Raw genomic sequence first — 23,248 nt, forward strand, 5'->3', positions numbered from 1 at the left:
TAATAATTACTCTAATGTTTCAACTATATATTTATTACACTTCAATGGCATCCAAACACAAAATGGCGGACAGAAGTCCCATGATCAGATTCCCGGAAGTTGAGGAATGGACACAAAGTAAAAGTAAGTAATAATGAAATAAGGGAGATAATGGAAGATGTAACAAAGGTTTGTATGCATAACAGTAAATGAATAACAGAGGTTAACAATCTCCACTGTATTACGCAAAATAAAAAAGAGAAAACTAGTTGTTTTTTATCACTGTACAACATAAATTTTTAAGAAGCCAAAGTTTTTAATTACTACAAATCAAGATGCCCTTGCTCCAGAGTTTTTAACAATAATAATGAAGATGCCCCTTTCTTTGTTAAACAGTCAGCTAACTGTTTACTTGTCTCAGACCAAATGATTTCTTTTACAACATAATTATCTATCATTTCTTTTATACCTGATATTTCAAGACGAAGGCGTTTTTCAAAAACATGTTTAGTTGAATGAATAGCATCATACAAGGATTTCTTATCAGTTACACAGATTAAAGGTAGTTTTTCACCAATTAATTCTAAAAACAAAAAAATTAGAAAATCAAGATGGCGGCCAAAGTATCACTTCCCGTCTGGATTTTATATTCTTCGTTTTTTTGTATTAGCATTTACTTACGACCTGCATAAATTCTGTTGACCTATTTCATTTACACCGGAAGTTTTTCGACCGGAAGTAGATTGTACTTTCAATTGATTCCACCTTCAAAACCGGAAGTGACATCAAAACTCTGACTGTATCTATCATTTCTTTTATACCTGATATTTCAAGACGAAGGCGTTTTTCAAAAACATGTTTAGTTGAATGAATAGCATCATACAAGGATTTCTTATCAGTTACACAGATTAAAGGTAGTTTTTCACCAATTAATTCTAAAAACATATTTGAGATGAATACTGCACTGTCAATGCCATCAGACATTGCTAATGCTTCTCCAGACAGAGTACTACGTACTATTCTTCTAATTCGTTTAGATGACCAACAAATAGGAGAAATTTCTCCCCCTTCTCCTTTAAGAAAAATGATATGTCCACCTTGAGTACCCCCATTGCTTAAATTTCCAAGAGAAGCATCTGAATATACAACTAAGGCTTTTGGACCATGTCCTAAATGTTTAAATTTTAACATCAAATTATCTGACTTAATTTTCTTAATTATCTTGTTAGCATACAGAATATCACTGACCTTAGCATATTTAAGATTGGAAGCTAAGACACATGCATCATAGAGAATGTCAGGTCTACTTTGTCTATTAATTTGACCGATTTAGACCTTAATAATTTAACCTTTTAACAAATCTGCTTGTTTTTGCATAGCTCTGATCTTATCAATTTTAATTGGTACAATACTCTCAGCATACTGTTTTTGATGCAAAATGATATCATTACTTTCACAAAATAACTCAATACCTAAATATCTTAAAGCCTGACTCTCTTCTTTGCCAACAGATAAAAGATCTCGAATCTTACACATAATATCATAAAATTGTTTTGTGCCACCCCATAAAAAATCATCAACATGGCTTGCTAAAATACCCATCAAATTTCCTTTATCATCATGCCAATAAAATACAGCAGGATCCGATTTTGAAACTTTTGCACCAAGATTGCTCATGACACTTGATACCAATGCAAGGAAGCATCACTCAAACCATAAACGCATTTTTGAAGATGCCATAAAATACCATTACAATTGGCTTCAGGTGGTGGCTTAATATAAACATCTCGTTTAAGAGATTGTCCTTGTAAGAATGCAGTTTTTATATCCATTGAATTGGGTGTCCATCCTTTTAAAGCCATGATAGCTAAGGTTATTCTAAAAGCCTCTTTAGAGCAGGTGGGTGAATCTTTAGACAAATTATCAGTTATTTCCTCAAACCCACGAGCTACTAAACGAGCCTTAGGAATAAAACCATCAGATGTTTCTTTTGTTGTAACAATCCACCTTGTGGATACACACTTTTGTCCCTTATCTACTGTTTCTTTATAAACATCATGATCTTTCCAATTTTGCAATTCCTTTTCCTTGGCCTTGTGTATAGAAAAATTATCCAGCACCATAACATTTTCATCATCTAAATTATCAAGTTCTTTAAGATTTTCCACTTCAGATAAATCAAAGGCTCTTGATCCACTATCACCCACGGGTTCCAAAATCTCTGTGTTATACCAATCTTTATGTTTTCCGGTAGCTTTTCCGGCACGACTCATAATTCTAACCTTTTTAGTAACCTGACTACCCTTTTCATTAAATGACATCAACATTCCAGCTTTAAGTTTCAGAGATTGATGATTATCATTATGAACTGCATGATGATCATCATTATCCTGATTGTCAGATGAAGTTTCATTTTCAGACTCCAAATCATTATCAAGTTTCTTATCAACTGTAACATCATCCTCAGTATCAATATTTTGATCATTGCTCACTGTATCATTTTCATGCTGTTTGATGACTCTACTTTTATGAACTCGAACACAACTTCCTCCATGGCGTACAAAAACAACAGAACTATCGATGCCAATGACGATACCTGGGCCCTTCCATTTATCACTATCTGGACGTTTATAAAAAACCTTGTCACCAGAATTAAAAACAGTGTCATTAAATGTTCTAACATTACTCTTTAAAGCACGTCTGATCCGATCAGAACACTCTGCTCTAGTAAATTCTGTTCTAGCTTTGTGAAGGGTTGACAAATGTTCAGCAACAGTTCTACTGGTTGAAGATCCATCTAATGCTGGTAAACTATCTTGCAGCACACTAGGAAGATTGGGGTTGCATCCATAGACTAGCTGGTAGGGACTGTAACCATGATTATTGATCAGGGAATTTTTTGCCATTAATGCCCAACACAAAGCTGTGTCCCATCCACAATTCCCAGAATCATGAAGTTTTAGTAGAATCTCAGTGAGTGTTTTGTTATGTCTTTCATTAACTCCATTACTCCAAGGAGAATAAGCTGCTGTAAGTTTCAATTCAATATTAAAATTCTCTGCCATGTCTCTGACTTCTTCATTGTTAAACTCTCCTCCGTTATCTGAGAACAACTTCTTTGGGGCACCATGAATAGCAATCCAATGTTTAATAAAAGCCTTTACAAATTCTGAGGACTGTTTGGATTTCAAGATACATCCTGCACTAAATCTGGTGAACTCATCTATGATGTGTAAGTACCATAAATTATGCTCTATTTCATGCAGATCTACAGCTACAGTTTCGTTAAACTTTGCAGCTAAAGGAAGTGAAACAGTTGGTTTATTAGGTGGCTTCTTTCTTTGAAGACAAATTTCACAGTCAGCTATCATTCTTTCCAATACTCCAAACAACTTCTTATCATAAATTCCTGATGCAACTAAAAGTTTATGAAGTCGATCATAAGATGCGTGACCAAACTGTCTGTGAAGTTTAATTAATGTCTTTTGTTTCTCTTTAGTAGTTAATTCATCAAAATTAAACAAAACATCATGAAATTGTTCATCATTAACACAAGGCAATAAATCAACACAGTAATGTCCACTGGCTGTGAAATCTAGCCTGACATTATGTCCAAACATTGTAGCACTGTCATTTTTTAAATCAAGAATTGCATCTGCTTTCTTTAAGGATGATCTACTCAATAACAGAGGAATGTTAGTATCCACAACTTCAACCTCCAACATGCACCTTTGTCTTCCCATGACAATTGGAATTTTTACCATTTTCAAAGATCTCACTGAGACACCATCACCAAATCTGAAGGTCCTATCACTTGGAAAAGTCTGTATTAATTTCACTAAATTTGGGTGCAATCTTGATAAATAATCATTATACCATTGACAACCACAAACTGTTTTTGTGCATGCTGTATCTAATACACCTGCTCCACTTGATTCCACTACCAAGATGTCTAATTGTTCTTCATCGAACACAAACTGTAACTGAGATTTTTGTTTGTTGTCAACTAACAATGTAATATTACACCAATCATCAATGTCTTCATCTTTATTCATAGCAATATTGACTGATTCCTTTTTATGTTGACAGTCTTTCGCCCAATGGTATGTAGACTGACAAATAGCACATCTTGAACGCTTGCCAAATCTGTTTAATGGGTTAGTTCCTTTAACTGGATCTTCAAGTGTCTGATCATTTCTGCTCTCAGAAGTCTGATATTTTCCTCTTGTAAACCGTCTTGAGCTTGCTGTTGCATTTACTTCCAATTTCACACTAGATGTAAGAACATCTGGAATTTTGGCTCCAAATATCCGCTTTAAAGCTGATTTCATGTCAGAATATGTTAAATCTGCAGCAGCAGTCAATGACATTTGACGTCCCTGTGTGGAGAGACAAGCATTGTCAAGGAGCTTGAATGCTAACACAGCATCAGGTAACTCTATTCCGTATCTAACCAGTCTGGTATTCAGTCTTTCAAATTCAATAACGTAGGTTTCAATTGACATGTCGTCTGTCTTTCTAAAATTTTCAAAACTTAAATAAGCCTCATATGTGGCATCTTTCGTTTCTTTCTTGAATATGTCATCTAATTTGGCAATTAGAATATCAATGCCACGTTCTGAATCCAAATAATCAGCTGGTATTTGGACAGCCCTCTCCCTCGCTCTTCCAGTCAGCGACAATGTGATGGCCAATGCTTGCTTGTCTGCGTCCAGGTCGGTGACCCGACGCCATATTTCTAACTCATTTTTCCACGTGTCATACACCGTATCAGGTCCAAAATATGGTGGATTCTTATAGCTATTTCTGTTACCTGCCGACATTCTCTTTAATTTCGCTCTGCTACCATGTTAAACTTAATAATTACTCTAATGTTTCAACTATATATTTATTACACTTCAATGGCATCCAAACACAAAATGGCGAACAGAAGTCCCATGATCAGATTCCCGGAAGTTGAGGAATGGAAACAAAGTAAAAGTAAGTAATAATGAAATAAGGGAGATAATGGAAGATGTAACAAAGGTTTGTATGCATTAAGTAAATGAATAACAGAGGTTATCAGCGACAAATTTTGGAATTTCGTAATTTTTCAAGTGCTATCTGATCAGAAATTACAGACACATTCTAAAAATGAAAACCCGAAGAAAATCGATGCAAAAATGCGCCTTCTAGAGCCGATTTTCGACTTTTTGCACATGTTGAAATATGGCATTTCCGGTTTTGCAAAAATGTTCCAAAATATATTTATGCAACAGAAGGTCTAGGATTGTTGAATGAAAGCAAAGTCCCACAATAACTATACTCAATATTATTCAGTATCGCTCTAAAGAGTTCAAAAGAAGTGTATGAGTGAGGGTTGAATATTTCATACTGGTGATTGTTACTGTACTGCTAAATATTTTTATTCAAAATCAAAGCTGCTAGTGGGTGTATGTTACCTTGCCTGGCAAGCTATCTTATATGTAATTAGTATATCTTTCATTTGAAACAAAATCTCTAAGATATTGCAAGACTCCTACATCTTTTGCTTTCTTCTTGTTGTTGGAATTCCTAGCTATAAAACATCACAGTGTTTTATCTTTCTTGACACAATTGTCAACCCCCATCTGCCCCCATTGTCCAATGTCCATCAGTCCTGTATTGGCTATATAATACTATCATGCACAGATAAAACAAATCTAATGCAATGTTGACTGTTTGCAATTAAACTGGGAGGCAAGTGTTGTTTTCCTGAAATACCATACAACAATTAAATACTCTTCAAAGGGAAATATTATCATTATTAATTTTGACAGTATAATGACGTCAAAAGCACATTTTATGCTTATATCAGAGTTATATTGGATTATTTTCATTATGACATCATATAATACATCTTTATTTGTATATTCGTGTACATAATTCAACTGTCTACAAAAATGTTATTGAAAGTAAATGTGTCAGGTCAATATTTTTCCCTCTGCATTGTCTATAACATAACCCATGATATAAAAACGTCACAGCGTGAAACAGGGCTGGCATTATGACGTTATATTTTTTTCCTGTTTTAAAACTTCATTATTAATAGTGGTTATCTGTTGTTGAATAACAGTATCATCAATATTTTGTATTTGTTGTTGAATAAAGGTTTTAATTTTGCTATCATCGATATTTTGTATTTGTTGTTGAATATAGGTTTTGATTTCGCTATCATCAATGTTCTGTAATTGTTGTTTAATATTTGTTAGTTCTTTTTGTAATTCTCTGTTAAGTTTAGTTTCCAGAGCATTTAATTCCTGTTGAAATGTATCTTCATTTTCATCTGGAATGTTATCTATTAATTGTTGAACATCAAATTTTTGCTTTGTAATCTTATCATCTAATTTAGATATTAATGAAATTAAATTTTGTAACTGAGTTGACTACATTGACCGATTGATTTTGAATAAAACTTATTAACCCTGCTACCTCTTGCTGTAGTTTAGTATCAATAATAAAATTTTTATTATTTAGTTGACGTTTGAAGAATCTTTTCACATTACTTATTTTATCTTCCAAATGGTTTTTATTTACTTCAATTGAATTTATTTGATCCCGTAAATATTCCTTGTGAACAGCGTCATTATCATTTTCAGGAGATTTTAAATCAGTTACTTTGAAATTGTACATATCTAAATCACCTTGAAGAGTGTCTCCAATAGAGCGTCTCCAATTTGATCCACAAAGTAAGGTTTCGCTTTATTTATCCATGCTGTAGTGTTAGGTTTATTAGTTTCCTAATCTAATCTGTTTGCCATTTTTATTGAGTTAAATTTATCATAATTTCTTCAAACTGTTTTCCTAAACTCAACTGATATAAAACCCAAAGTGAAAGCTGTCCACAAAACTTTTGTCCTGGCAATTGAATTTGAAATTTTGATTGATTTGATTGGTTTATTAGTTAATTTCACTATCTCTTCAATGGGTTCTAATCCAAAAGAATCAAAGAAATATAAGTTATTTGAAGAGACTTTGTACAAAGCAGAATGATGAACTCCTTTTTGATCGGAAGTATGTATATTTGTTATAGCATAAAATTTACCTTTCTTATATTTGAGATCATTTATTTCATCTCTCATACAATAATAAAACAGTGGTAGATTTAACTCATTTGCCCATCTCATAAGTTGAAAGTTTGTGGTTGTATCAGTTCCATATTTATCGAGAAAGATATTCATTTTTTAAAGTCAGTTTTTGAAGTTCGTTTTGATAAAACCTACCTATGATTTGTTCTTTGTCTTGATCGATTAATTCATATGTCGGAGGTGATGTGGTGTTTACTTTATCAACGATAAATATTTTACTTTTATATTTGAAAATACGAACCCCAACTTTAAATTTGTGTTTAATATTTAAATTATTTATTTCATTTTCAAAATTATTAAGGGCAGAAGGAAACTTTATAATATCTGGATTTTGACTAGCTTGAATTGGAGAAACACCGATGGAAGAATGAATGTTATTATTATATTCCGATACCACAGTGGGTAAAATATTTAACCATTTTTGAGACTTTAGTCTGTGAATTTTTTAAACAGTTTTGATTGAAGCGTCCTGTTAAATCTTTCTATTATTACAGCTTTTCCCTCATTATGAGTACTATAAATTTCAAACCCAAGCGATTTCACATTTTTATTATAAAATTCGCTTCCTTTATCTACCCACAAGTTTTTTGGTTTTTTACGTTTCATGATAATTTCAAAAGCATGTTTGACTGATAATCCTGTTTTATTTTTCAAAGGAATAATCCAAGCATATCTTGTATATAGATCTATAGCTGTTAAGCAATATTATATCCTCATTTGACTGGCATATTAATTAAATCAGCTGACCATATTTCATCTTTTTCAAATACTTGACTTATAAAAGTTTTTAGTTTTTCTAAATTCTTTATGAATTTCATCTGCTAATCCCATACCCAATTTCATCTTTGCTTTTAACAGTTTTATGATTAGAGCCCTTTGCATTCTCTCTTTGAAAGTTGGATTTGAAATATTTTCAAGTTCGATTATCATTTGTCTGTCTGCTTTGTGTCTGAACTTTATGTCTTTATTTTTGTATAAAATATTGTATTTAAGTGCAGCGGCATCAACTCTATTGACTGGTTCTTCACTTGGTTTGGGTTTATCGTTTCGCCTAATCACAGATCTAGCCTGGTACCTGGACCAGTGTAATTATGACCGGGAAGATGTTTTTCTCCAAGATATTTTGCACATGGAAAACCAGGAAGAGAGCCCAATGATTTTTGTATATCTGAACCAAAATAAGTTTTTGGAGCGTGAGCAACTTTTTAATTTAATCCTATACATATAAAACCTTTTCCTTTCCTTTCTTCTAATCTCCTGTTTCGCAGTTCTCTTATTCGTTGTAATTCTTTGTTTGAAACAAATTGATGGTGTTTAGGTCTTTTTTTTTGGGGTATTAGATTGGAAAAAATCTAATACCCCATATACTACTAAGTTATTACAGAAAGAAAACGTTATTTTGTAATACCAAGACTTACTACGCTTTCTCTTGCGCGTACTTTGCACCAATATCGTCTGATGGCAGCTTTGATGTTGAATAGAAATATTTGGCAGTACATTAACAATCACCAGTATGAATTATTCAACCTTCAGTCATAGACTTCTTTTGAACTCTTTGGGCGATACTGAATAATATTGAGTATGAGTTATTGCCCTTGTTCTTGAAAACGTGTTAAATTTTAAGCATGTGAAAACTCTAGAAGGCAAAATTAAACTTTCAGCGCGGTACTCAATAATAAAACCAAGTTTTGTCAAAATCTGGCTAAAATCTTCCGTTCAGAGGTTAAGAGCTAAAATTTGAAATCACTTTCAAGAACGAGGTCAATAATTCCTATGAGAAACATTTTTCGAATTTTATATTTTCAATATGGTTCATCCATTGGTGATAATTAACAATTTCACCAAGTTTCGTCAAAATCTGTCTAGAGTTGTGCCTCCACGAATGTTTATAAGATTAAAATTGAAGGCTTCTCGAGAACAGGGACACTACTCATACTTAATACTTTCGATTATTTTGATTTTCAATTGGGTTTATCCTAGGTGACAACAAACACTCATGCCAAATTTCGTCAAAATCCGTCAAGAATTGTGCCTTTCAGAGTGTTTATGAGCTTAAAATTGAACGAGTTCTCAAGAACAGGGGCAGTAACTTCTGCTAAATATATTTTAAATCTTTTCTGATCTTCCGTTTACGAGCTAAAAAATTGAACGCGTTTTCAAGAACAAGGGCAATAGCTCATACTAAATATTTTTTGATTTTTCAGATTTTCAATTGGTTTTTCTTGGGTGATAACAAACACTCATGCCAAGTTTCGTCAAAATCCGTCAAGAATTATGTCTTCTAGAGAGTTTACGAGGTAAAAATTTAGCACGTTTTCAAGAACAAGGGCAACTAGAACCCTGATAACGAAACTGAAGCAGTGCACATCCAACTTGATACAGCGATAAAACATTGCATTTTTCTTACCGAAAAGAAAAGCATGTAAACATTCAATAGTTAAAACATCGTTCAAAACGTTTAACGTTCGTTAGTGAAAAGACGCAGGAATTTGATACCATTCGGTACTAAAGGTTGTAAACATTCGGTAGTAAAAAGTCGAATTTTTAAATAACTATATAGTTAAAAGTACAAATCGCACAACAAAAAGGAAAATATTTATGGAAAGGTCTCATCTAATACAATAAGTTGTGTTATGGTCAACAGATCAACATAGGTCAAATAAAAGAGATACAAGCCTTAAAAGTGTTGAAAATTGCTGTTTTATTACGTCTGAAAAAGCGAAAGTATATGTCGGATATCAAAGATCAAAGTATGAATGGAAATCCTAGATCATGGTCCTTTGACCTTGCAAAGATCAAGGTCATGTATGCCAATGGACAAAATAGCAAAATGTAAGAAATTGTACCTATTCTCTTTTTATAGTAAAAGGTCCAAACAAATGTAACTTCATCACTAAAGGACCGTTTACACGATTTGGAGTTGGACCCGTGGATTTACTGACCAGGGTCAACTCTGTTCGTGTTTACACCAACACTGTCTGCTAGCTTGCAATTTGTGTGAAGTCTGGGAAACCAAGACTACTTCCTGTTAAAAACAAAACAATAACACTGCATGAAAACTTTTACTGACTAGCTGACATTTAAACATAAATTCATCATCCCAAGTGACCAGTAAGATGGATTCTGAATGTAACATTCAATTCAAACTGAAATTCGCTTCACGCAGACGTAGGATGGCCTTCTGCACTCGACAGAGGAGACAGCATTGTCACTTCTTTGCTCTGCTGATGACAATTATCACGACAGTTTACCTCCCTGTTTCACTTAATCAACAAGTTTGGAAAGTACAAAGATCTACTCAGTGGTGGTATACTATAGTAAACGAGTGGGACGATGAGACATGGAGAAATTATTTTCGAGTTTCAAGGCAATTTTTTAATGTCTGTGCAAATTATAAGTATGAATACACTTTGTCCTCAAAATTTGTTTTTACAGAGGAAAATTTTCTCTCTCTCTCTCTCTCTTCTCTTCTCTCTTTTGCTGTCTGGAATAGCTTCAGGTTGTGCCCTGCCCCTACTGGCCTGGTTTGCTGGTGGGCTAGTTTTGAGTTAGTATGTGGCTTTTGTGTGTACAGATTTGATGCTTTACTATTGGAAGTAGGCCTTATTATGATGTACTATTTTTCTGACACATCATTATTTCATGTCAACTAAATATCCATATTCATGTCATTTTATTCATTTCAGTACATATGTGATCAGTTAAGAGGACAATTGGAGAAAGTCAATACTGTGATGCGAGAAGCGGTGGAGACTGAGAGGAGAGTTGCAATTGCACTATGGAGACTAGCAACAAATACAGAATACAAAACTTTTGGTCATATGTTTGGTGTGGCTCGAAGTACAGTGTGTAGAATTGTGAATGAAGTTTATGAAGCAATAAGGGATGTTTTAATGCCAATTCATATGAAGTTTCCCAAAGGTGATCAGGTTGCTGAAATAGTGAATGGGTTTGAAGTTAGGTGGGGATTTCCCCAATTTTGTGGTGCAATTGATGGTACGCACATTCCGATCATTGCACCATACATCCAACCAGTCGACTGTTATAACAGCAAGGGTTATCACAGCTACAACATGCAAGGATTAGTCAATTCTAAGTACAGATTTATTGACATTAGCATAGAATGTCCTGGATCTGTTCATGATGCCCGGGCATTCAGTCTTTCTCCATTGTGTATTCTTGGTGAAAGAGGAAGACTTCTGCCACATATAAAGAGAAACATAAATGGAGTAGACATCCCTCTGATATTAATAGGAGATAGTGCCTACCCTCTGCTAAACTGGCTTATGAAGCCATTCAGTGACAACGGCCGTTTAACAGAAAAGTTTAACAGAAAACGTTCAACTATAGGTTAAGTCGAGCAAGAATGGTGGTGGAAAATGCTATGGGCGTTTAAAAGGAAAATGGCAAATTCTTTTGAAGCGTCTTGACAATGACTTTCTTAAGGTCCCCTCACTTGTAGCAGCTTGTTGTGTGTTACACAATATCTGTGAAACTTTTGGTGAAGTACCATTTATTGTTGAAAATATTGATGAGTATGATGAACTCATACAACAGCCTGACCAACCAGTGAATGAGGCACAGACAGCAAGTGCAAATGAAATCAGAGATACTTTGGTGAATTACTTTGCCAATTGAAATCTATGTAAATAAAACTCAAAATTATCATTATTACAGATCATTTATTGTAAAAACCAAAGGAACGTGTGAAATAAATTTCAAGTACAAAAATAATTTTTCGTTGTGTGTCAAAATCATAATATGTGAATTTGCAATTGCAGAATGAGATATCAATTACACATAAATTTGGATTGATGAAAATAGTATATGGTAATTCAAATGGAACTATTACAATAAATTTTTTTATCAATACTTCTAAAATAATTATAAATTTAGGAATGTAGGTGTGTATTAATCATTTTTGACAATAGCACCTTGACTGTCAGGTCCCTTTATCAACTGAGTTAGAAGTTACATCATTTGCAGCTGATGCTGTCTATCCCTCTCTCTTTCTTGTTCCTTGCGATAAGTGTCATCTCTTGTTCTCTGAACTCTTTCCTCACGTTCCTCTCTTATCATTCTCATTTCTTCTGCATGGCGGTGGTCTTCTGATTCGAGGAACCGTCTTTTACTTTCTTGCTGCATACTAGTGAACCCATCAATGGCAGTCTGTATCATAGAACCAGCATCATGGCTCTTTTTCTTTTGCTTGACAACTACTAGAAAAAAAATAATTGCTATGATTTAAAGGAATACTACCTCTTAGAATGATCAAAATTCTAAAACTTGTTGAATAAGAGTCTATATTCATTTGGCAACTTGTCTGGTGTCATAAACATACAACAGATGACCTGTATAATGTAGACACTGTTGATGAATACATACTCTTAATGGCCAAGTTTGAGAACTTAAATTTTTTGTTCATTTTAAGAGGTGGTATCACTTTAATTTAAGATGTATGACGAAAGATGTTGATGGATTTAACGGAGAACAAAATCTTGAAATACTAATGGCAAATTTATGAAAAACATGAAACTGTGTATAGACTTCAGAGAATATTTTCATTTTTAGTGGCATCAAAACGCTTCAGTCAAAGGTAAAAAGAATATTATATTGAGCATACCCTTTTCGCCATTATACTTTCTCTTGTTGTTGTCAACAGGTTCAATATCTTCTGGTGTGGCAGCTGATGTAGAAGGAATTGCTGGTAAGATGACTGCCCTCTTTGCTTTTGGTGTTGACGTGATTGCTGGTAGGCCAACTGACGTAGTATTTGCAAGTGATGGAGCAGACAAGGATGGAGGTATTTCAAATGCTGCAGACAGGAATGTATCTGAGTTATTATTGTGATATGGAAAACAAATCAAGCAAATATAAAAATTAATTTTCTGTTAGATAATACATTAGTTCGAAACTAGCTGACCCTATTCCAGCCTCTGATAGCTATATTGACAGTTGGCTGGTGTACTCCAGCGTCAAAATAACTAACTTAGGCTTGAATAGGGTCAGCATGTCGCAGACTAGATAATGCAGAGATAATGCATAGGCCTACCTTCATTTTCTGAATCGAGACCTTCAAGCTCAAAATCAGGCTCATACTGTTCAGTGACACCAGTAGGGTGACTGAAGGACAGTGGTCAAAAATCCCATCCAAACGATCAGAATGTTCGCATGTTGTCCGTGCTCTTCCAGTCTTTCTCGTGTTATCCTTTACCCACTTATAATCCTTCTTGAATTTTTGACTTTGTATTTCACCTGAAATTAAATGGAAAATAATTAACTTGGCTTTTTTTGTATTTGAATTTTAATAGGCCCATTAGGCTTCACTGATCTCATGAAACATGATTTTGATACAACAACAAAACAAGGAGAGATCACAAGGACAAGGAAAATGGCAAGGCAAAATTTTACAGGTATAATACAAAGGAGATATTGACCTAATAAATTTCATTAAAAATCCACTAACGCCTACTTACGAGCTGGCCAACATACCAACATGCCTATGACAGCTACAATGCAAGCTAATGATCGATATAAATAGAAATTTTACAGTAGGCCTAGGCACAAAAGTTGAATTGAATCTCACCTGAGTAGCGTTGCGCTCATAGCCCAACTGATGCAGCGTGTTTGCAAGCAGTACATATACTTTTGCATCCCTGGTCGTGCCATCCATCTGAGCCTGAATGTTGTCGTCACCCCAGACGTCAAGTAGAGCTAGTGTTTCTTCGTTGGACCATTGTATTCCGCGAGCTTTGCCAGCTTTTATTGTCATTTCATGTGTGGCCGCCATTTTTACAGCTTATGCCGTGGCGCCATCTGTCGTCATAAACTACTGAACCCTGGTCAAAGTGGAGTTCGACCTTAGTGAAGACTGGAGTCAGCAACTCCAATGCGGCCCCGGAGTCAACTCTATGAGTTTTGGACTTGTGAACAACTTACCCCGGGCAGACCCTTGATGGACCCTGAGATTTTACTCTCGTGTAAACGGCCTTAAATGTCCAAAGCAGTGAGCTTTTGTTATGCAAAATTCTAGGGTGACAAATGCATACTTTGCAAGTTAAAACATTATGGTAAAGGTGAATGAAACCTTGATTTGCCACCCCCACTTCAAAAATTTTGTTATGTCTGTTATGATGTGTAGAATGTTAAATAATGTTAAAAATTTCAAGTGTTTACAATCATTAGATATACATAGTTATATGTTTTTTCTAGACAACGGAGCTCTTCAAAGTTAAACATCGCGATTTTCAATTGCCTGTAGTACTGGAAGTTAACGATGCACAACAAAATTGAAGTTATTATTGGATATATCTCGTAATGGGCAACAACTTTTGTTCAGGTCAAAAGGTCAACAAAGGTCAAATAAAAGTTTCGAAAATTGCTGTTTTCAGTCGTCTGCAAAACCAAAAGTATTAATCGGACATCAAAAAGTAAGAATGGTCATCTTAGATCAATGACCTTTGACCATGCAAAGGTCAAGGTCATTTATGTTAAAGTTCTAAAAAGGATATTTTTAAAATTGTTAAACCTATTCCCTTTTTTAAAGTAAAGAAAGCAAACAACTGTAATCCTATCACAAATTGTCCTAAGTAGTGATCTATTTTCATGCAAAATTTATAGGGTTACAATTGCTAACTGTGCGAGTTATGAAAATTGCAAATATTTCAAGTAAAGGTAAATGCACACCGGATGTGCCACGCCCACTTTAATTTGTCTGTGATAAGGTGTAAATTGTTAAATAATGTTCAAAATTTCAAGTGTTTACAATCATCAGATCATGAGATATTCGTAGTTATGCGTCTTTTAAGGCAACAGTTACTGACGATGGATTATAGACACCATGAATGTACGCAGTTACTATAGAAGTCAGTACAAAATTTTCAATTTTTAAAAAGTGCAATTTTGATCGAAATATCAAGTGTGATATATCACCAAAAAGAAGAGATCGTGCACTCTTAAGAATATATAAGAAATTTTGTTGTATGTTAATTAGGTCACGTGACAGACCTCTTCAAAGTTAAAATGGCTGTAAAACCGGAAGTTAACAATGCACAACAAAAGTGAAGACATTATCGGATACATCTCTTAAGGGGCAACAGCCTTTGTTCAGGTCACAAGGTCACCAAAGGTCAAAGTCACTAGAAATGAGCTTTTGGCACTGACTGAAAACATAAAACCGGAAATAAAAATTAATGCAAAGCCAGCTTCCACACTTTTTTGCGCAATTGATTTACAAAAATATCAGTTTTACGCACATTCAATTTTACCCTTTGAAGATATACAAATCAAGGCGATATACAAGCTGCCTGTGTTATTTGTAGGTGACTTTAATTCTAGGACAGGCGAAGCAAGTGATTTGTTACATGTATAAGGTTATTGACTCAGTGGGAATCAAAGAACTTTTTGAAGATGAAATTTGTGTTCTAAATTTTGTTAATAGTCTGTGACCTGAAAATATAAACTAGTTGTAACAAAGATAAACACTTAAACAAAGATAGCTTGCCAGGCAAGGTAACATACGCCCACTGGCAGCTGTCAGAAATGATAAAACAGTCTTAAGTGACTAAAGTATGATTTTTTTTCATTTTAAAGAAATTTTAATCGTTTGAATTCATTGATATATATAATTACTGCCAGTTATTTATGCTGAGAAATACCACCAAATTTTTAAAAATCAATATCAATAATCCAAACGCATCAAATTATCGCATCAATATACATGATCACACCATGTTTCATTAAAATCAATTGAAAACTGTAGTCTCTTATGTGTTCATTGAAATATCAAGTTCGTTCTTGACCAAGATCTCATCAATATGAATGATCACACCAAATTTCATTAAAAATCAGTTGAAAAATGTAGTCTCTATTGTGTTCACAAAGAAATTTTGACGCGTTTTTTCTAAGTCAAGGGCAATCACTCAAAAACTGTTCATTGAACGATCGTCAAATACAAAGTTGATCAAGATCTCATGAATATGAATGATCACACCAAATTTCATTAAAATCAGTTCAAAAACTGTAGTCTCTATTGTGTTCACAAACAAATTTTGATGCGTTTTTTCTAAGTCAAGGGCAATAACTCAAATACCGTCCGTCGAAAGATCGTCACATTCGAATTTAACAAAGATCTCATCAATATGAATGATCACACCAAATTTCATTAAAATCATCATTTTAATTTCATTAAAACACTGTGTTACATTTCCGCAATACAATAAAAACTAGAGCCACACGTGGCACAGAGTGGGACTTTGCAAATGTAGCAAAATGCAAAAGACCCCGAAAAAATCAACCTTCCACGATAATTAGATCAAGCGCAAGAACAGTCTAAAGTTGAGAAATTTTCCTTTTTTTAGAAGATCTTAATACCGGAAGTGGACGTCAGACCTCACAAATGAAAGTATCAGCAGATAGCCAAGGTCAATGACCTTTGAACTTGTAAAGGAGAAGGCCTAAAAAGGTCAAAATCAAGAGATATACGCCATTAAAATTTCAAATTGCTAACGACTATAAAACCAGAAGTTGACTTAGGACAGCAAATATAAAAGTATAAATAGATAGCCAATGCCAATGATGTTTGATCCTACAAAGGTCAAGGTCAACAAAGGTCAAGGTCAAAAATTGAAAATTTTGAATTTCCAAAACCTGTTCCTTTTTTTGAACTATGAAGCGAAAACAACCAAAATTCTAAGACAAAGTGGCTCAAAATATGAGGTAATTGTGTTAAAAGTTCCATTTTGAACAAATGTATACTTTGCGAGTTATGCCCCTGGCCAAAAATGTCAATAATGAGTAATTTAACCCGGATGTGCCACGCCCAACTCAATTTTTTTTGAATAAGTTAATCAATATTCAAAATGTTACGTTATGTTCCAAATGTCAAGTTCCTACATAAGAGGTCAAAAGATATAGGTCAACAAAAGTCAACAAAGGTCAAAATCGAAAAATGAAAATATCCAAATGTTAAAACCCGTTCCTTTTTTGAAACTATAAAGCTGAAACAACTGAGCTGTTAATACATACTGGCCAAAAGGATGAGGTAATTGTGTGCAAAGTCTCTTTTTTAACAAACGCATCCTATGCGAGTTATGCCCCAGCCCCAAAATGTAAACAATTAGTAATTCAACCCGGATGTGCCCGCCCACCCCAATTTTTTTGCCATAGGTGAATTCATATTCAAAGTGTCTAGTTGTATTCCAAATATCAAGGTTCTCCATAAAATAGGTCATAAGATATACATACACCAAGATCAAAAAGACACAAATATGGTAAAACAAAACTCAAATTTGAAAAAATCACGAATTTCAATTTTGCTTTAAAAAAGCAATTGTTCTATATCTATGTAAAGTGCATGAGAAGAACATTAGGAAACCGAAAAAATTAACCCTCTAGGTTAATTAGGTCACGTGTTAGAGCAGTCCAAAGTTGCGTTTTACGGATAGCTATAAAACCGGAAGTACATGTCTGGGGTCAAAGGTCAAAGTATCAAATGATAGCCAAGGTCAATGACCTTTGACCCTAAAAAGGTCAAGGTCATCAAAGGTCAAGGTCACGAGATACAAGTCTTCAAAAATTGAAAAAATTCGACCGGAAGTTGCAAAAAAGCAAAAGTCAAATTCAAAAATCCATTTCCAACATTTTTGTCGCCATCGACTAAAGTATACACCAACATAAAAATTTGACCAATCCCATTCTCCCCCGAAGCCCCATTTTGAGTTTTATGAAAAAGTATCAAATCAAGATGGCGGCCGAAGTATTTTTTTCGGACTAAATTTTATTTTAAAATCGGCCATAGAATTAAGATTAATAACGATATACATAATTTCGTTGAAATATTTCAATCACACCGGAAGTTATTCAACCGGAAGTGAAAATCGATTTTCCACTTTAACCGGAAGTGACGCAAAAATTTTGAATATGTCCAATGGTTTACATTAGTGACATGCATCTTTTATCAAAATTTCAGATTAATCCGAAAAAAACTGAAAAATGGTCCAAAAATTTCGAAAATCGGCCAAAAAATGACAAATTTTGAAATTTTGAAATTTTGAAACTGCTATTCTTTCAGATTTTAACAGTAGATTCCAAAAATGTAAACCCAAAGAAAATCGACCGAAAAATACGACTTCTAGAGCCGATTATCTATTCTTGCACTGTGAATTGACATTTCGATAACAAACAATAATAACAAGATTCAACGAACCGTGGCATGTGCCGAACGTCTTATAATGATTACAGTGCTACAGTGCTTATTTGTTTAACCTAATTAACATAATGGTCCACTAGACATCAAATATCATCCTTTAATACCCAACGTTTCGTAAAAAAAGTTTTGACTACATGGCATATGATGTCAAGTTTTATTATTTATTATGGTACTTCAATTGAATTGCTGTACTACTAGTGGTATTGGTGATCCCATCAAAAAGTCTTCTGTGATTGGTTATGCTGCCTGTTTTTTCTCTTTGGAATCACCACATGAAATGGGGGGTGTATTTTGCCGTTCTTCGAACACACTGCTTTGTTTTTGAAATGACCTATTTTGTCTACCTCTGGTCACGCTCTCCCGCTTCAACTGCATATACAGGTATGTCACCATTATCTCTTATATCTAGCGTGACGTTTAAATGTAAAATGACGCATCTTCGATAAATTTGACCCGGAAGTATGAGGTAAGACGCCATCTTGATAGGACTAATTTTTATAAAACTCGAAATGGGGCCTCAGGGTAATAATGATATTTTATTCTCTTGCGACTCCTAAGGGCAAATGAGAAGTACCCGGTACATAAATATTACAATTAAATGTGACGGCTAGATACAAAGAACATTTACAAGATGCTAAATGTAACCGTATTGTTATCTTCAAAAGCTTTTCATTATTATAATTACAATTAGACAGCTGCTTTTGTTATTACAAGTAAACAATTGACTCATTTTTATAGTATTTGGATATATGTTATAATAGTGTTTTAAATAAAATCTTCTCGCATCATCAAAATAGGAACATTTAAAACTATAATGGAACTCATCAGGTATTTCATCTTCAGAATCATATAGTGGGCAACAAATATCATCATATAAAGTGGGACTATATCTAATCTGAGTATATGGCAACCTATGGTTTCCACATCTAAATCTACAGAGAGCAGTGAGCTGATTAGCGTATGAGTATGACAAATAGGGTTCAAATTGGTGATTTGTTTTAAATATTTTATTTTTTATTATACATAGTTTATTATTTGATAATGATTCAAGGGCTATTTATAAATCATCTGTAGACTCTGCTAATACAATTGTGTCATCTGCATAAAAACGAATGAGGTCACATGATCAACTAGCGGATTCCGTGTCAGCAGAAAATTTCTATGGAACACAAAGTGGACCATATTCTTATGTTGTTTCAGTGACTTTAAGCAATAAAACACGCTTCGTATCTTTTTTTGTCAGTCACCTTTTTTTTTTTAAATCGTGGTTCTTTGAGGGAATTGTCACTAGTTATAATGAATTGATATTAAAGATAAATACTAAGAGAAGTTAATTATACCATCCGGTATCCATACAACGTGTTTTTCTAGACTTATTTATAGATCAAACATTGTACACGAAAATAGGTGACTCATTCTGCCGCCGTTACCGTGTTGGTTGCTCATAAAATATGGGTCAAAGTGAAGGATTCATAAAGAAAATCGCAATAAACCAATTTTAATTATTTTGTAGAATATCTGAAGAAACATCTAAGGCATAAAAAAAAAAATTTCGTTTTTTTAATTTTGACGAAATTCGGTGTTGAATCCTTATATCCTCGAAAATAATTTACACCACTGTATCACTGGGTATCCATAAAACGTGTTTTTCTCGACTTATTTAAAGATCAAACATTGTAAACGAAAATAGGTGACGCATTTTGCAGCCGTTGTCGAGTTTGTTACTTATGAAATATGGTTCAAAGTGAGGGATTCATGAAAAAACTTCGAAGACATGGAAAAAAAAATTTGCGTTTTTTTTAATTTTGACGAAATTCGGTGTTGAATCCTTGTGTGCACGAATTTAGGTTATGCCACTGTATAAAATGCAATTAGAAAACTTTCAAAATAATTCCATACCGTCAGCCCATCACATAGGCATAGGCTAAGTTTCGCCTAATCCACTTCGTTAAAACTGGTTATTATTCTGGACATTTAGTCTGCAGTTCTGACCGGGCTGAACTTAGAGTGCACATTCATCTAGCATACAGATCGGGTCGAATCGTCTCGGCATACACATTCGCGGCAAATCGACCCGATATGAAATCTGAATTTTTTCAAACTTAAAATATTGTTAAAATAACTTTTTAAATTTTTTCTATGACAAATACACATAAGAATTCTTTCAATTTCGCAAACACGTATATGTCTAACTCTCTTAGTCTTTGTACTGTGGCCCATTTAATACATATTTTTTTTTATGGAAGCTGAAATCTACCAAATTTAAACAGCAAATTAAAAGGCTTAGCCGTCATAGGAACTTTTTGAAATTCATACTTTACTATCTCACACTAGTCCTCATTCGAAATATCAAATCACTAAGTTGCTGTCTCCCTTACTTTTTGTACGGAGACCTATTATATATAACATATATGAGTATGTTACTCGGAGTTTACGGGCAATTTGGGAGGCTAAGCCGTCATAGAAACTTTTTGAAATTTATACCATACTATCTCACACTAGTCCTTATTCGAAATATCAAATCACCAAGTTGCTGTCTCCCTTATTTTTTGTACGGAGGCCCATTGAAGACACACTAATCGACATATATATGGCCTATTGAGTATATTGCTCAGAGTTTACGGGCAATTTGCGAGTCTTAGCCACCATAGAAACATTTTGAAATTGATACCTTACTATCTCACACTAGTCCCCATTCCAAATATCAAATTACAAAGTTGCTGTCTCCCTTACTTTTTGTACGGAGACCTATTAAAGACATACACCAATCGAAATATATATGACCTATTTCAGAATATTACTCAGAGTTTACGGGCAATTTCCGAGTCCAGCCGTCATAGGAACATTTTGAAATTTACACCATAATATCTCAAACTAGTCCCCATTCCAAATATCAAATCACCAAGTTGCTGTCTCCCTTACTTTTTGTACGGAGGCCCATTGAAGACACACTAATCGACATATACATGGTCTATATGAACATAAAACTCGATGTCGATTGGTGTATGTTTTTAATGGGCCTCCGTACAAAAAGTAAGGGAGACAGCAACTTAGTGATTTGATATTTCGAATGAGGACTAGTGTGAGATAGTATGGTATGAATTTCAAAATGTTCCTATGAAGGCTAAGACTCGCAAATTGCCCGTAAACTCTGAGTATTATTCTACATAGGCCATTTATATCTCGATTAGTGTATGTCTTTAATGGGCCTCTGTACAAAGAGTAAAAGAGACAGCAATTTGGTGATTTGATATTTCGAATGAGGACTAGTGTGAGGTAGTATGGTATGAATTGCAATAAGTTCCTATGTCGGCTAAAACTTGCAAATTGCCCGTAAACTCTGAGTCTTATTCTACATACACTGGGATATGTTCTTATATAGGTTATATATATGTCGATTGGTGTATGTCTTGGATGGGTCCCTTACAAAAAGTAAGGGAGACAGCAACTTGGTGATTTGATATTTCGAATGAGGATTAGTGTGAGATAGTATGGTATGAATTTCAAAATGTTCCTATGACGGCTAAGACTCGCAAATTGCCCGTAAACTCTGAGTATTATTCTACATAGGCCATTTATATGTCGATTAATGTATGTCTTTAATGGGCCTCAGTACAAAAAGTAAAAAAGACAGCAATTTGGTGATTTGATATTTCGAATGAGGACTAGTGTGAGGTAGTATGGTATGAATTGCAATAAGTTCCTTTTACGGCTAAAACTTGCAAATTGCCCGTAAACTCTTAGTCTTATTCTACATAGGCCATATTTATGTCGATTAGTGTATGTATTTAATGGGCCTCCGCACAAAAAGTAAAGGTGACAGCAACTTTCTAATTTGATATTTGGCATGGGGACTAGTGTGAGATAGTATGGTATAAATTTCAAAGGGTTTCTATGACGGCTAAGCCTCGCAAATAGTCCGTAAACTCAGAGTAACATACTTATATAGGCCATATATATGTCGATTAGTGTGTCTTCAATGGGCCTCTGTACAAAAAGTAAGGGAGACAGTAACTTAGTGATTTGATATTTCGAATGAGGACTAGTGTGAGATAGTATGGTTTAAATTTCAAAAAGTTTCTATGACGGCTAAGCCTCGCAAATTGCCCGTAAACTCTGAGTAACATACTTATATAGGCCATATATATGTAGATTAGTGTGTCTTCAATGGGCCTCCGTACAAAAAGTAAGGGAGACAGCAACTTAGTGATTTGATATTTCGAATGAGGTCTAGTGTAGTATGAATTTCAAAAAGTTCCTATGACGGCTAAGCCTTTTAATTTGCCGTTGAAATTTGGTAGGTTTCAGCTTCCATAAAAAAATATGTATTAAATGGGCCACAGTACAAAGACTAAGAGATTTAGACATTGACATTTAGAAATTGAGAGAATTCTTATGTGTATTTGTCATTAAAAAATTTTAAGTTATTTTAACAATATCTAAGTTTGAAATGATTCAGATTTCATATCGGGTCGATTTGCCGCGAATGCGTATGCTGAGACGATTGGACCCGAATCTGTATGCTAGTTGAATGTGTAAACTAAGTTCAGCCCGGTGCAGTTCTGCTTCATAAAAGATTCAGGACAGATCAGACACAATCAAATTGCAAAATACTGCAATGAAAGTAAAGAGTAGTAATCAGTGACCGGGCTGAAGTTAGCGTATGGTGAGACAGCATACAATAAAAGTGCGGACGTTTTGACAAGTCAATTCGACCTATTGAAAATAACAGATTTTTCGGCTTTAAATGTTGTAGAAATTGCTTCAAATTTTTAACAGAGTGTAGCTTCCAAAAGTCTTGTTCACATTTGCCCCCAGTTACGCTAATAATTTTCGGCGGAGTGGGAACGTGACGGGCTGAACCTGCATACACATTCAACTAGCATGCACGGTCGAATCGTCTCAGCATACACATTTGCTGAAAATAGATCCAATATAAAATGTGAATTATTCT

At 34.2% G+C, this 23,248-nt stretch overlaps 3 protein-coding genes across 3 annotated transcripts; all 3 read right to left on the reverse strand.

Moving 5' to 3' along the window:
- Positions 1-302: 302 nt before the first annotated feature.
- On the reverse strand, positions 303-4,802 carry LOTGIDRAFT_171402 (hypothetical protein; the record flags this gene model as incomplete). Its single annotated transcript, XM_009047597.1, has 4 exons — positions 303-562; positions 801-914; positions 2,183-2,760; positions 3,271-4,802. 4 exons carry the CDS (start codon positions 4,800-4,802, stop codon positions 303-305), a joined length of 2,484 nt encoding a protein of 827 aa, XP_009045845.1.
- Positions 4,803-6,002: 1,200 nt separating this feature from the next.
- LOTGIDRAFT_171403 (hypothetical protein) lies at positions 6,003-7,178 on the reverse strand (the record flags this gene model as incomplete). The annotated part of the gene is made up of 2 exons (XM_009047598.1): positions 6,003-6,340; positions 7,043-7,178. The coding sequence occupies 2 exons, from the start codon at positions 7,176-7,178 to the stop codon at positions 6,003-6,005; spliced, it is 474 nt and encodes a 157-aa protein (XP_009045846.1).
- Positions 7,179-12,056: 4,878 nt separating this feature from the next.
- On the reverse strand, positions 12,057-13,875 carry LOTGIDRAFT_171404 (hypothetical protein; the record flags this gene model as incomplete). Its single annotated transcript, XM_009047599.1, has 5 exons — positions 12,057-12,304; positions 12,709-12,918; positions 13,138-13,208; positions 13,300-13,340; positions 13,672-13,875. The coding sequence occupies 5 exons, from the start codon at positions 13,873-13,875 to the stop codon at positions 12,057-12,059; spliced, it is 774 nt and encodes a 257-aa protein (XP_009045847.1).
- Between the last annotated feature and the right edge of the window lie 9,373 nt (positions 13,876-23,248).

Source organism: Lottia gigantea (assembly GCF_000327385.1).
Source record: "Lottia gigantea unplaced genomic scaffold LOTGIsca_114, whole genome shotgun sequence".
In the NCBI taxonomy this organism is placed as follows: domain Eukaryota; kingdom Metazoa; phylum Mollusca; class Gastropoda; family Lottiidae; genus Lottia; species Lottia gigantea.